The 12,647-nt window shown below is 42.3% G+C and overlaps 1 protein-coding gene across 5 annotated transcripts in view; it reads left to right on the forward strand.

Annotated features, from left to right (window-relative positions):
- Window positions 1–12,647, forward strand: part of NPNT (nephronectin) — a 72,235-nt gene that overhangs the window by 52,759 nt on the left and 6,829 nt on the right. For 4 of the 5 annotated variants that reach the window (XM_035111819.2, XM_035111820.2, XM_035111821.2 and 1 more), the window contains 4 exons: window positions 1,498–1,962; window positions 7,904–7,999; window positions 9,176–9,274; window positions 11,527–11,783. In XM_035111819.2, coding sequence (XP_034967710.2) covers window positions 1,498–1,962; window positions 7,904–7,999; window positions 9,176–9,274; window positions 11,527–11,783 — 917 coding nt within the window. The remainder of the gene's footprint in view (window positions 1–1,497; window positions 1,963–7,903; window positions 8,000–9,175; window positions 9,275–11,526; window positions 11,784–12,647) is intronic. The other variant, XM_035111822.2, reaches the window with a different exon arrangement.

Below are 12,647 nucleotides of genomic sequence, written 5' to 3' on the forward strand. Positions count from 1 at the left end.
GCTCCTGCCGCTGTTTGCCCTACACTCCTGGCTTACAGTAGTAAGGTCGTGAATTTGGGGGGGAAAGTGAGGCTTATATTCAGGCCAGTACGGTAATAGAAGTGTTCCACTATGTTTTGGCGTACATCCTAAGAGTAGGGTCAGAGACAGCTTGAGTCCTTGCACCAATGCTGCTACAGCCTACTGATGTTGCTTAGCAAGCACCACCATGCAGCCTAGCTCTGTCAATGCAGGACTATCCTGGTGGGATGGGGCTATATCACAACATGGGTAATTTAGGCCTACAGAAACCGCAGAGGTGCCAGTCTCTTCCCCTGGGGAACTCTTTCAAAGTATAGAATCACATTTCAGCATCAGGGACTCAATTCACGCCTTATGGCACTGCAGCTTAAGCCAATTCATATATGTAGAATTAACCCCACCCCGAATAAATACCTTAACATTTAAGCCAGATAGGCTTGTACTTATAGTTCTTCTTCAAAACTTACAGTTTTCCTTCACTTCAGAGGTATTCATATATGCTTTTCATGTGCTCAGTTTGTGGGTTCTTGGGTGTGATGGTTCTGTCAGACTTGATTCGGTGTTTTCAAGCACATCCCTGAAAAGGCCAGGTCCCATACTGTGGTCTGTGGATGACTAGCGGTCCACAAACTTCATTCAGGTAATACCATGAAAAAACAGCATCTAGCACAGCACGTTACAATTGCTGCAACAGGATCCACCAAGATCCTCAGCAATTTTCAAGTGGTCCGTGGGAATAAAGTCTAGGGACCATTGATCAGCTTGAACCTTGCACACCATTCTCATTATTATGAAAGGGTGTGTATGAGCAATATTATCAATCACATTTCAAAAGCAAAAGAGAGGAGGAGAGGAACTGGTATTAACAAAAGCTGTGAGTAATGTGATGCTTTTCATATAATCATAGCTGCCAAGTCTCCCGCTGAAAAATGCGGGATCAGCAGAGGCGCGGCACCGGATGTCGCTTCCATGCATGTCCGTACATGCGTGGAAGCGACTTTCGGTGCCGCACTACCCATGTCTGGGCACCGGAAATCGGGCGCCGGTGATGCCGGATGTAGCTTCTATGCATGTCCAGACATGCGTAGAAGCAACTTCCGGTGCTGCTCTACCCGATTTTCGGTGGCCAGGCATGGGCAGAGTGGCACCGGAAGTCGCTTCTACGCATGTCTGGATATGCACAGAAGCGACTTCCGGTGCCGCGCTACCCATGTCTGGGCACCGGAAACCGGGCAGCGGCAGGACCCAAAATGGAACCTCCTTGGCAGGTAAGAAATCCGGAGGATTTATGGGATTTTTCCCAATCTGGGCTGCCAGCGGGAAATGGTTTAAAATATGGGGGTTTCCCACGAAAAATTGGAGACTTGGCAGCTATGCATATAATCATGAAGCAAACATAAGTTCTGAATATTTCAATTGTGTCCTTGGTATGCTTTGCATCGAGAGATAACATCATCCATGTTTCCCCCCCTCTAGCTATTCCAAAAGTTATGATTGATCCATCTGGCCCACATACCGTATTTAAGGGAAATACAACCTTTCCTAAAGGCAGCGGTGGCATGACAAATAGGATACCTGAAACTGGTGGTGAGAGGCATCCCATCAAACCACCTAATGCACCAGCTACAGCAAGGCCTCCTTTTAGGACAACAATGAGACCCAGCCCAAAGCCAACCACGCGGCCGACACACAAACCAATTACCAGGTTTGTACCCAAGCCTGCAACCACAAGGCCAGCTCTGAAGCCAGTGACAAGACTCCCACCAGTCACAAGGCCCCCAACACCGCCCCCAACTCCGCCCAAGCCTGTAACGACAAAAACACCACGACTTACAACTAAAGAGCCGTTGCACTTTCCTAGTGAAACTACAGCTCCGCAGGGATTCACCGTTGACAACAGGATACCAATCGATCCTCAGAAACCACGAGGAGATGTCTTTAGTAAGTATCACCGAATCTTTTTCTATCAACGAACCTTGCCATTCTGTACATGAAAAACATTAGAAGTCTCATGCAACACGTAAAACAGTAAATAGCTTTAACTGTAGTTTTGGTCACTCAAGGCCTGGGGGTCTCGTGCCATAGCTAAAACTGGTAAATCCACTGTGACTTTGGTTAAATGCTTTTTTTTAAAAAAAATGAAAGCATTCAACCAAAAATCTGGAAGGCAACGAATCAAGCAGGTTGCTCTGTTATGGAAAGTTTCTTCCACTTTACGACTGAATGAAATGAGGGATACGAAGGAGATAAAGCGGTGACTTTACTGGCCCCATTTCTATTTTTGAGTGCAAGCTTTTAAGTGGCACAATGCTCTTATCCATGAATCCACAGAGTCATCCCCTAGGTATTTATTGCTAAGCAACTGCAAAAATCAAATTAAAAATAACTTTTGATTCCTGCTTTATGGAATGTGCCCACCAAAAACGAGACACATTTAAAGCTCGTGGTGCTGTAAGGATGCTCCTCGTTTGAGGAAGTATCTTTCGGAGAGCTGTATTGATATTGCATTACTTTTATGCCAAGTTGACTTCATGCCGCAGATGACACTTGCTGGCTCGCTCATTTCAGCATGCCTGCCAAGAAATACCCAGCACTCTGTTTCATCTTTAGCACCAGGACTGAGGTTAATTATAGAGCTTGGGGTTGGTATTTGGACAAGTCTTGCTCTTCAGCCTCATAAACAGGAGCATCGCTGAGCAAAATAGTATGTGAGTTTTGTTATCTCACGGCAGATGGGCAAGTGCATTCCTTAATGGCTTTGGGAGTGATTTTGGCTTGGTTTCAGCAACTCCCAGCAGCACAGTTTGAGGCATGTTAAGCTCTTCCCCTTGTGGAAACGACTATCTGGTTTGATATCTATTCCTTTTAAATACATGTTGCAGATACGAGGGCTTGATAAATTAGGACAGAAGAAAGAAAACACAACAAAAGGTTTAAGGGAAATGAAGTCACAATCTGGGAACGTACAATTCTTGTTGAAATAAAAAGGAACCATACTGCGATTCCCAAACTTAAAACCATGGAGAGACCTGATCTGGATAGAGACATTGGATTCTTATCTCATTATATGTGATAAAGCTATATTTAACCATTCCACCACTTGCTTTTTCCTGTAAGACCAATTGCAGTCGTCGACAGGTTTGCCATAGCTATCAGGCAATCACCCATTCCCACTACCCCTCCCCACCCTCTCACTATATATAAGGGTTTGGTGACTTCTGTTTCAGTGTATCTGAAGAAGTGTGCATGCACACGAAAGCTCATACCAATGACAAACTTAGTTGGTCTCTTAGGTGCTACTGGAAGGAATTTTTTTAAATTTTGTTTTGACATTCTGAGTTACAGATATACGCATGTCAAGGCAACATTAACCAAATGCTATCCTTTAGTTGATATACATGGAAGCAAAGGCACAGCTGTGTGTTCTACACACGAGATTCCTTTCATGCTCTGGATGCTAACAATTGGTTAAGCATTCCTATGGTGGTTGCCCTAAGGAAGAAGAAGAAGGCCTTATTCTTTCCAGAGAGCCCAGGGCCAGTTTATGTTGCCTTTTATTAACTTAACTCAAGGGCAGTTTTTGAAAAATAGCGTGAACAATGAAATAAAGCTTTAAATTTAAGTATTAGGTGAATATTGCCTGGCAAGGCTCACTCTTTCTCTCTCTCTCCCCACGCTCTAACCAACTGAGCCAACCGACTTCCAAGTAGCATTAAAGGAGAAAGTTAAACTTTCCAGAACCGTTGCCCCCCTCCAGCTACTTTTTGTTCAAGAAGGATTGCGCCCAGATCCTGAACAAACTACTTAAATAAAACTGCTAACTCTTTGTGTAATTTGGTCCAAAATATTTCAGAGCAGTGATTTCCCCCCTAGCAAATATTTTTTATTCAGCTCACTCCCTGATTTCTTTTCTGACAAGGTTATCACCCAAAGTGGCTTGAAATTAAAAGACACACTGTATAAAGACGCATCAATTGCCAAGGATCTTCCTGTCCCTGACTGTCGATGACAGTCCAGGATAAAAGCATGTTGGCTAATAGCAAAAAAGCCAACCCACAGAAACTGTCCTGAGCAGAAGGGCAATGAAAGGCATCTACTTTTTTCTGCAGGTATTTTTGAGCTGCTTAATTGGGCAACTCTTTTTATTTTTATTTTAAAAAAGTTTTTGTCTTTTTTGCTATTTTAATTGGTGATGACTAACGGCGGGTTTTATGATTTTCTTTTTTGTTTAATGTTCATACTATAATTGTGTTTTGCTACGAACTGCCTTGAGGACCCTGTTAGCAGCGCAAAAATCTTTTTAAAGAAAATCATAACCGTTAAATAATAGGAAGATGCAACATACGCTCAAAACTAGCACCATAATTAACTTTATCCAAAGCTACAATAAACAGCTGCCCTCTCAGTTTAGAAAGAAAATTTGTGCAGGGTATGTTATGGGAATCTTTCCTTCTGTATTCAAAACCCATTTGCCTAGACAATTTGTTACTCAATACTCTGTGTTAGTTAAAATAGCTCCTTTGGTGATAATCTCTGTAAGAAGGATTTTAGATTCTGTCCTCTTTACATCTTCAGTTTCATACCTTCAGTCTGGACCAGTTTGGGGAGTTTTATTTGAGATGTGTCCTTGGCCAACTATTATTATGATTATTATTTAAAAAATCCTTCCAGTAGCACTTTAGAGACCAACTAAGTTTGTCATTGGTATGAGCTTTCGTGTGCATGCACACTTCTTCAGATACACTGAAACAGAAGTCACCAGACCCTTATGTATAGTCACAGTCGTCAACAGGTTTACCACTCCTGTCAGCCAATCACCCTTTCCCACCACCCTTCTGAGAAGTACCCCTCCCCACCCTCTGACTATACATAAGGGTCTGGTGTATCTGAAGAAGTGTGCATGCACACGAAAGCTCATACCTATGACAAACTTAGTTGGTCTCTAAGGCGCTAGTGGAAGGATTTTTTTATTTTGTTTTGACTGCGTCAGACCAACACGGCTACCTACCTGTATAATAATAATAATAATAATAATAATAATAATAATAATAATAATAATAAATAAATAAATATATTATTATTATTATTATTTCTGAAGATCCCAGGGTGGTTTACAGTATAAAAATACAAAATGAAAATACAAAATAATATCTTAACAACAACAGCAACCAATAACACCCACCTCCCACAAACACATTTAAAAGGCTATGGTTTGTTTAATCAGCCAAATGCCTGGCTACAGAGGAATGTTTTTGCCTGGTGCCTAAAGATATGTAGTGAAGGTGGCAGGCAAGCCTCCCTGGGGAGAGCATTCCACAGACAGGGAGCCACTGCAGAAAAGGCCTGTTCTCATTGGACCTCTTGTGGAGGGGGCACATGAAGAAGGGCCTCAGATGATGATTTCAGGAACCAGATCAATTCGTATGGGGAGAGGCAGTCCTTGAGGTACTGCGGTCCCGAGCCATTTAAGGCTTTAGGGGTCAAAATCAGCACTTTGAATGCTAAATTCAATGAGCATTCCATGCCCAGTAAGCCCACTCACTAAGCTCTTGTGTTGTCTTAAAGATTTTCAGTATTGCCATTCTCCCGAGGCCTGCTGATATCTCCTCCTTGTGTGCAGATGGCAGTTTTGAGTACACAAGGATCAGCAGTCGAGAATGAGTTTTCTATTAGCCCATAGGGTGGTTGTGTTTCCTTTTCTGCATCCTCTCTCTCAAGAAAGTACTAATTTAACAATATCTTTAATACCATGGCTGATATTTAGTGCTCAGGTTTTCTCACAGCATTGAGTAAGCTTCTTTTTGCCCCGTTGAATCAACTTGAAACCAAGACCCTTCATCATGGCTTACCACAATACAACTCTTTCCCAACCAAATTCAGCCACTGGCAAATAGATAAAAGCGTTCAAGATTAAAAGGCAGAGTGAAAAATTGGTTTTAATTAGCCATTTAAAATATTCTGTTCCCACTCCCTCCCCTTGGCACTCCTGTTTTCTAGAGATCTTTATTTACTTTTTGTTAATTTTTTTGGAATTAATATGCTGCCCTAGCAAGCCAAGCATTTCCACCACAACTCCACCCTTCTGCCAAAGAATGCAGAAAACATCAAAATTACATTTAATGAACATAATACGTTGAAATAAATGGGAAATTTAAACAGTTTCTGATTAGGATTTTTGTCATCTACTTTTAATTTATATGAATTGTGCATATATTGGGAGATCTGTCACAGGATTCCCCATCCATCCTTATTTGTTGCAAAGTTAGAGTTGTGTGTTCAAACAAATTAGTTCTGCCTTCAGTTTTAACAAAAATGTGTTTAAGGGGGGAAAGAGCTAAAAAAATGAAGAGCAATGAAAGCTTTTATTAAATGAAGGCTAACTTGTATAAATACAATGGTTGTATTGTTTATTTGTCAACCTTATTTTGAAAGCCAAACATGCTGTGCAGAGATAATAAGGGGATAAAATGGCCACTAGGCATTCAGATGTCATATAGAATAGTTTAAAAAAATTAAAACAATATGGCTAGATATCTATGATTATACAGTGGTATCTCTGGTTATGAACTTAATTCGTTCCGGGGGGGGGGGGGTCTGTTCTTAACTTGAAACTGTTCTTAACCTGAGGTACCACTTTAGCTAATGGGGCTCCCACAGCTGCCATGCCGCTGCCACCGCACAATTTCCATTCTCATCCTGAGGTAAAGTTCTTAACCTGAGGTACTACTGTACTTCTGGATTAGCAGAGTCTGTAACCTGAAGTGTTTGTAACCTGAGGTATTTGTAACCCGAGATACCACTGTACAGCGGTCACAGTAAATATTCTGGTACATAACTCATTTCTTTGAAGATGTGCAAGAAATAACTTTATTGGTTCTTTCCCCTGTTATATCCACTCAAGATACATGACAACAAGGCTCATGTGCGGAGTATATTGTATGAAAGCCATAACTCATGTAGTATCCTTTGCAACATTCCTTCAGTTAGAATTCACATACTGTACACAAAAAGGCATTTGACCGCATTTCTTCTCCATAGTAAAAGGTTTTAACCAGTTAAGGTTGCATCCAGTGGGGCAATAAAACTGCTAGCACATTTGCAAAGATAAGCAGGGTCTGGGATGGTTTCAAAGTGGCTGAGGGACCGCATGTTGAGATTCCTGCATTGCAGGGGGTTGGACTAGATGATCCTTGGGATCCCTTCAAAATCTACAACTCGTGAGATTCTACTTTGAAATGATGGATATTTTAAAGCACATTATGTTTGCTCTGATTGAGACAATACTGATCTGTCAAGTGGTGTGACTCGGTACAGGGCAGCTTCCTATGATCCTTGCGATTAGATCCTGCACACAACCAGTTGGACACAAGCCAGCAGAATGCAGGCATTTCAAATGATTTCTGCACACCTGGTAATCATGTGTACCTACTGGATTTGAAAGTGGGTCTTGTCTGCAAAAGGCTCATGACAAAATTGATTACTTTTTCTAAGATCCTACTGCTCTAAAAAGGTTGCATTGCAGTGGCAGCATCTCTGTGTTTCGAAATGGCGCCATAATAACAATTGCTATGTCAGGGATAGGAGAGGAGGAGAAGGAGACAGTAAAAGTTTTCTATGGGGCACAGTCTGCTAAGTTCAAAACATTGTTGAGCTTTTTCAACTTACCTTTGACAGAAACCAGATAAATGTTACTGTATAAGTTGTTGAGTGGGGGCTATAAATCCACGTATGAAATGCGATTAAATAGATTGAATTTTCCGGGAGGACAAAGCATTCCCTCCTTATTTATTTAATGTTAAAGTTGGAATTACTCAGTGGCCTACTTCCTTATCTACTGCATTCATTCCTTCTAAATAGCTTCCTTTTTTCCCCCTTCCCCCAGTTCCACGCCAGCCTGGAGTGAGCAATAATCTCTTTGAAACATTTGAAATTGAAAGAGGGATTAGTGCCGATGACGAAGAAGCCAACGATGATCCAGGTGGCCACCACAATTCTCACATCTTCTTTTAATTGTGTTTCTTGATGGCTTATGGTGTGGGCATGCAACGTTTTTACTCCTTTCATTTGCAATGCGATCTTTGAGTCAACTGGCCTACAATCTGGCGCTGAGACACATCACCCTTCAGATCCGTTGACTTGAAACTCTGAGCCCTGATCGTGACCTGCCTCCTCGTCTGGTGTCCCTGCAGTCCTCTTGTATAATAATAATAATAATAATAATAATAATAATAATAATAATAATAATAATAATAATTTATTATTTATACCCCGCCCATCTGGCCGGGTTCCCCCAGCCACTCTGGGCGGCTTCCAACAAAACAGAAATTCTAAAATACAAAAATCCATCAAACATTAAAATACAGAAATCCATCAAACATTAAAAGCTTCCCTAAACAGGGCTGCCATGAGATGCCTTCTAAAGGTCTGGTAATTGTTGTTCTCTTTGACCTCTAGTGGGAGGGCATTCCACAGGGTGGGTGCCACTACCGAGAAGGCCCTCTGCCTGGTTCCCTGTAACTTGGCTTCTCGTAGTGAGGGAACCACTTGCAGATACAGGGGTCATCATGACACTTTTTTGGTGCCACCTATGAAAATGGACTAAGGAACCCCTTAGGGTCTAAGGGTTTGAAGACACCTCTTTGCTGAATCTAAGCAGGGCTGGTCGGTGCCTGGGCCACCTGGGAACCATGTGCATATCACCTTGGATTCCATGGAGGGGGGGGGGATGAAATAAAATAGATAAAATATTTTACCAGCATTCTCCAACTGCTTGTAGTATAGAATGAATCTACCGTAGTTGGCTGCAGTTGATGCTACTAAGTGTGTGCTGTATTTTCCCCGCAGCAAACACAACTGTTGGGAAACACATAGTCACTGTTAGTATTTGTGCTTGCCATAAAAATATGGGTCACATTTACTAGCATTAAAGGTGCACTAGGGACAGTTTTTACAAAAAACAAACAAAAACCACACACACAGTGCAGCCTTAATAAAATCCACAGGCCCAACTTTCTCTTTGCAGATCTGATTTGATCACTTTCCCCCCATGAACATTGGCTATAAATTCTAACCAACCGGCTTTAGGCTATAAACATCACCAGCTCCAACAATCAAGACCTTACGCTTTTTTTGACCTTTGACCTTTGACCTGCAGGTGTTCTGGTTCACAGCTGTAACTTTGATGGTGGTCTGTGCGGGTGGATGAAGGAGAAAGACGATGATTTGCACTGGGAGCCTGTGAAAGATGCCTCAGGTATTGCTTGATTTCCTTGGATTTATTTCAAGCCAATTGTATCACCAAAGGTTGAGGGGCAAGAAACAAGCAATCTGAACAGTCACCCAGTTGTGTCGTTAGGTAATTCTATTCCAGACTTAAAAGATTTTGTGGAGGGGAGGTAATGTGTAGGGCTGATTCCAGGGTTTTTTGGGGTGTGTGTGTGTGGATTCTTTAGTAGGAATTGACAGATGTCAATTTCTTTTTCTCTCAGTTTCTCATTTTTTCCTAGTCTTAAGTTTAAAGGTAAAGGGACCCCTGACCATTAGGTCCAGTCGTGACCGACTCTGGGGTTGCGCGCTCATCTCGCATTATTGGCCGAGGGAGCCGGCGTATAGCTTCCAGGTCATGTGGCCAGCATGACAAAGCCGCTTCTGGCAAACCAGAGCAGCACACGGAAACGCCGTTTACCTTCCCGCTGTAGCGGTTCCTATTTATCTACTTGCATTTTGATGTGCTTTCGAACTGCTAGGTTGGCAGGAGCTGGGACCAAGCAACGGGAGCTCACCCCGTCACAGGGATTCGAACCGCCAACCTTCTGATCAGCAAGCTCTAGGCTCAGTGGTTTACCCAAGTTTACCACATTTCATGGAATTTCCTTATGACAATTCACCACAATTTTAGTGTGCATTTCTCCTAAGATACTCAGGATATTTAAGCCCAGAAATGTGGGTCTCTTATCTATTTGTTGCTACAAGCAGCTAGACATTCACAATAACTGGTGTCTCTAGCCAGTTCAATAATGCTTAAAAGAGTATCATGTTTAAAAATAGGATGTTCTTTGAGATACGCATCTGAACCGAAACTCTGCATGTGTATGTATGAGACTTGCTTACATGCATGAATCTATCTTGCTGGATCAGGGCAATTGTTTTGTAGGTTTGATTGTTTTTTCTATTACCACTTTCATATAAACACTTCGTATCCTGTTAGGAACTCCACCCCCCAACTTTTGAAACACTTAATAAAATGAGATCAAAATAAAGAAATCCACGTTAATGTTTATGTGGCACGAAGACTCATTCAGCAGAGTTTTGACTTCTTACATGAAAGGCCCCTGAAATAAATGATTGATACTACATGCTTTTTTATTTTGGCTCTTCTGAATGGTGCCAGTCTTCTGGTTTTCATTTAGCAGCTGATGACTTTTGAACAGATAATATCCCAGAGAGGAAGAGGTGCATGAATGACTTCAAATGAATCCCACATGCTTGGCAGCAAGGGGGTGGACACTAGGGAGTACTGGAGTCTTATTCCATGTTTACTGGGGTTGTGGCAATTTTTACAAATATGGACATGTTTTTTAAAAAATAATAATAATAATGGGTGGGACTCTAAGGCTGTAATCATATGCACATTTACTAGGGAGCAAGTCTCAGAGAACTAAGTGAATCTCCCAGGATGAGTTTCAGACAGTAAGTTCAGGCCATACATCCAAGCAACTGATGTATGAACAAAGTCTTAGGTTATTAACACTGTTCTGTTGCTGCTGCTCTTTATTTGCACTGCAAGAGAACTAAAGACTTATAGAAAGCCGGCATAAGTTCTGTTGACATGTGTCACACTAGGGTAAAGGTAAAGGTAAAGGGACCCCTGACCATTAGGTCCAGTTGCAGACGACTCTGGGGTTGCGGCGCTCATCACGCGCTATTGGCCAAGGGAGCCAGTGTACAGCTTCCAAGTCATGTGGCCAGCATGACTAAGCCGCTTCTGGCGAACCAGAGCAGCACACGGAAACGTCGTTTACCTTCCCACTTCCTACTCATCTACTTGCACTTTGATGTGCTTTCAAACTGCTAGGTTGGCAGGAGCAGGGACCTAGCAACGGGAGCTCACCCCGTCGCGGGGATTCGAACCGCCAACCTTCTGATTGGCAAGCCCTAGGCTCTGTGGTTTAACCCACAGCGCCACCTGCGTCCCTCACACTAGGGTAAGTTACTCCAATTCCAAACTCCATTCAGAAGGAATTGGACTTACACTACCTTTTTTGCTGGTTACATTATGCTGGCATTATCAGAGTACAACCTTCCAGCCAGGCTAAAACACTCAGAGTGCAAAGCATTTCCAGTGAGGGGTTGTGACCTTTTCAGAGCACCAGCTAGAGATGCCTAGGTGTCCACATTTGGCCCCAAAGCCTGAGGTGTCCATCTTGTCCTTTAGTTTAAGCTTGATGACTATGAGCATTTTGAGTCAAACATTTTCTTTCTTTCTTTCTCTCTCTCTTATTATAGGACGACAGTATTTATCTGTCTCTGAACCCAAAGGAAAATCGGGGCAAGTTGCACGCTTGGTCCTTCCTCTTGGCCATTTAGGTCACTTTGGGGATCTGTGTCTGTCCTTCAGGCATAAAGTGTCTGGGATCCATTCTGGTTTACTTCAAGTCTTTGTGAGAAAGGCAGGGGCTCACGGACCAGCGGTTTGGGGAAGGAATGGCGGTCATGGCTGGAGGCAAACACAAATAAGTCTGCAAGGATCTGGCATCAAGAGTGTGAGTATCCTTCTCAGGTGCACGACAAAGGGAGTTCCTGGGGGGTGACATTCTTCTTTACTAAACTCCACATGGGTTAAACTATTATGCTGAAAAATGTGGCTACTGGGTTTGAATCCCTGAGATTCCTGGGTATGGTTAATAATAATAATATAAAAAGTTAAAAATTAAGCTTTCCTTCCTAGACATAGAATAATTGCCATTCCCAGTTTGGTCACAGGAAACTGTGGCTTAACAAACCACAATGTCTCCTCCATAGCCAGGAATGCAAGAGGGGAAGAAAGGCAGAGGACGGAGAACTCAACCATATCACACATTCATGCTGCAATAAACAGTGGTTTGTTGGTGTGCCTGTGCTTATAAATAATTTGGGGTTCTCTTTTAGTTTTGGGGTGTTTCAGATCCTTTCGTTACGTTCATCCTTGCGATCATGCCGAGCTAAAAAAATATTAGATTATAACAGCACATGGCTGCCTGTGGCCCATGTGTTCTCCAGTCTCTCCTAATTACCATAGATGACAGCATTCCTGTTGTACTTCAAAAGCAGTCATCAGCTTCCTTGCTGTTGGGAGAAATCCATGTTGGCAGGAAGTAGAGATCTCCCTGAAATAGAATGTCTCCCTTCGCTGTTGCCATTAAACAAGAGGCATTGTCATATTTAAGATCAAACTCAGGTTGCATGAGCTATGAAGATGGTGGCAGTTCTCATGGTTTCTGTAAGAGCAGGGATTGTATCAGTGTCTTTAGAGTGTTTAAGCCAGATGCATTGAGAAGACAGATGATCAGAACTGAAGTCATGGTTAGATTTTACCCTTATTATTTTTTTGATTGATTTATATACCACCTTCAGTTACATCAGCAGGG

The sequence above is a fragment of the Zootoca vivipara genome, chromosome 9 (assembly GCF_963506605.1).
Source record: "Zootoca vivipara chromosome 9, rZooViv1.1, whole genome shotgun sequence".
NCBI classification, from domain to species: domain Eukaryota; kingdom Metazoa; phylum Chordata; class Lepidosauria; order Squamata; family Lacertidae; genus Zootoca; species Zootoca vivipara.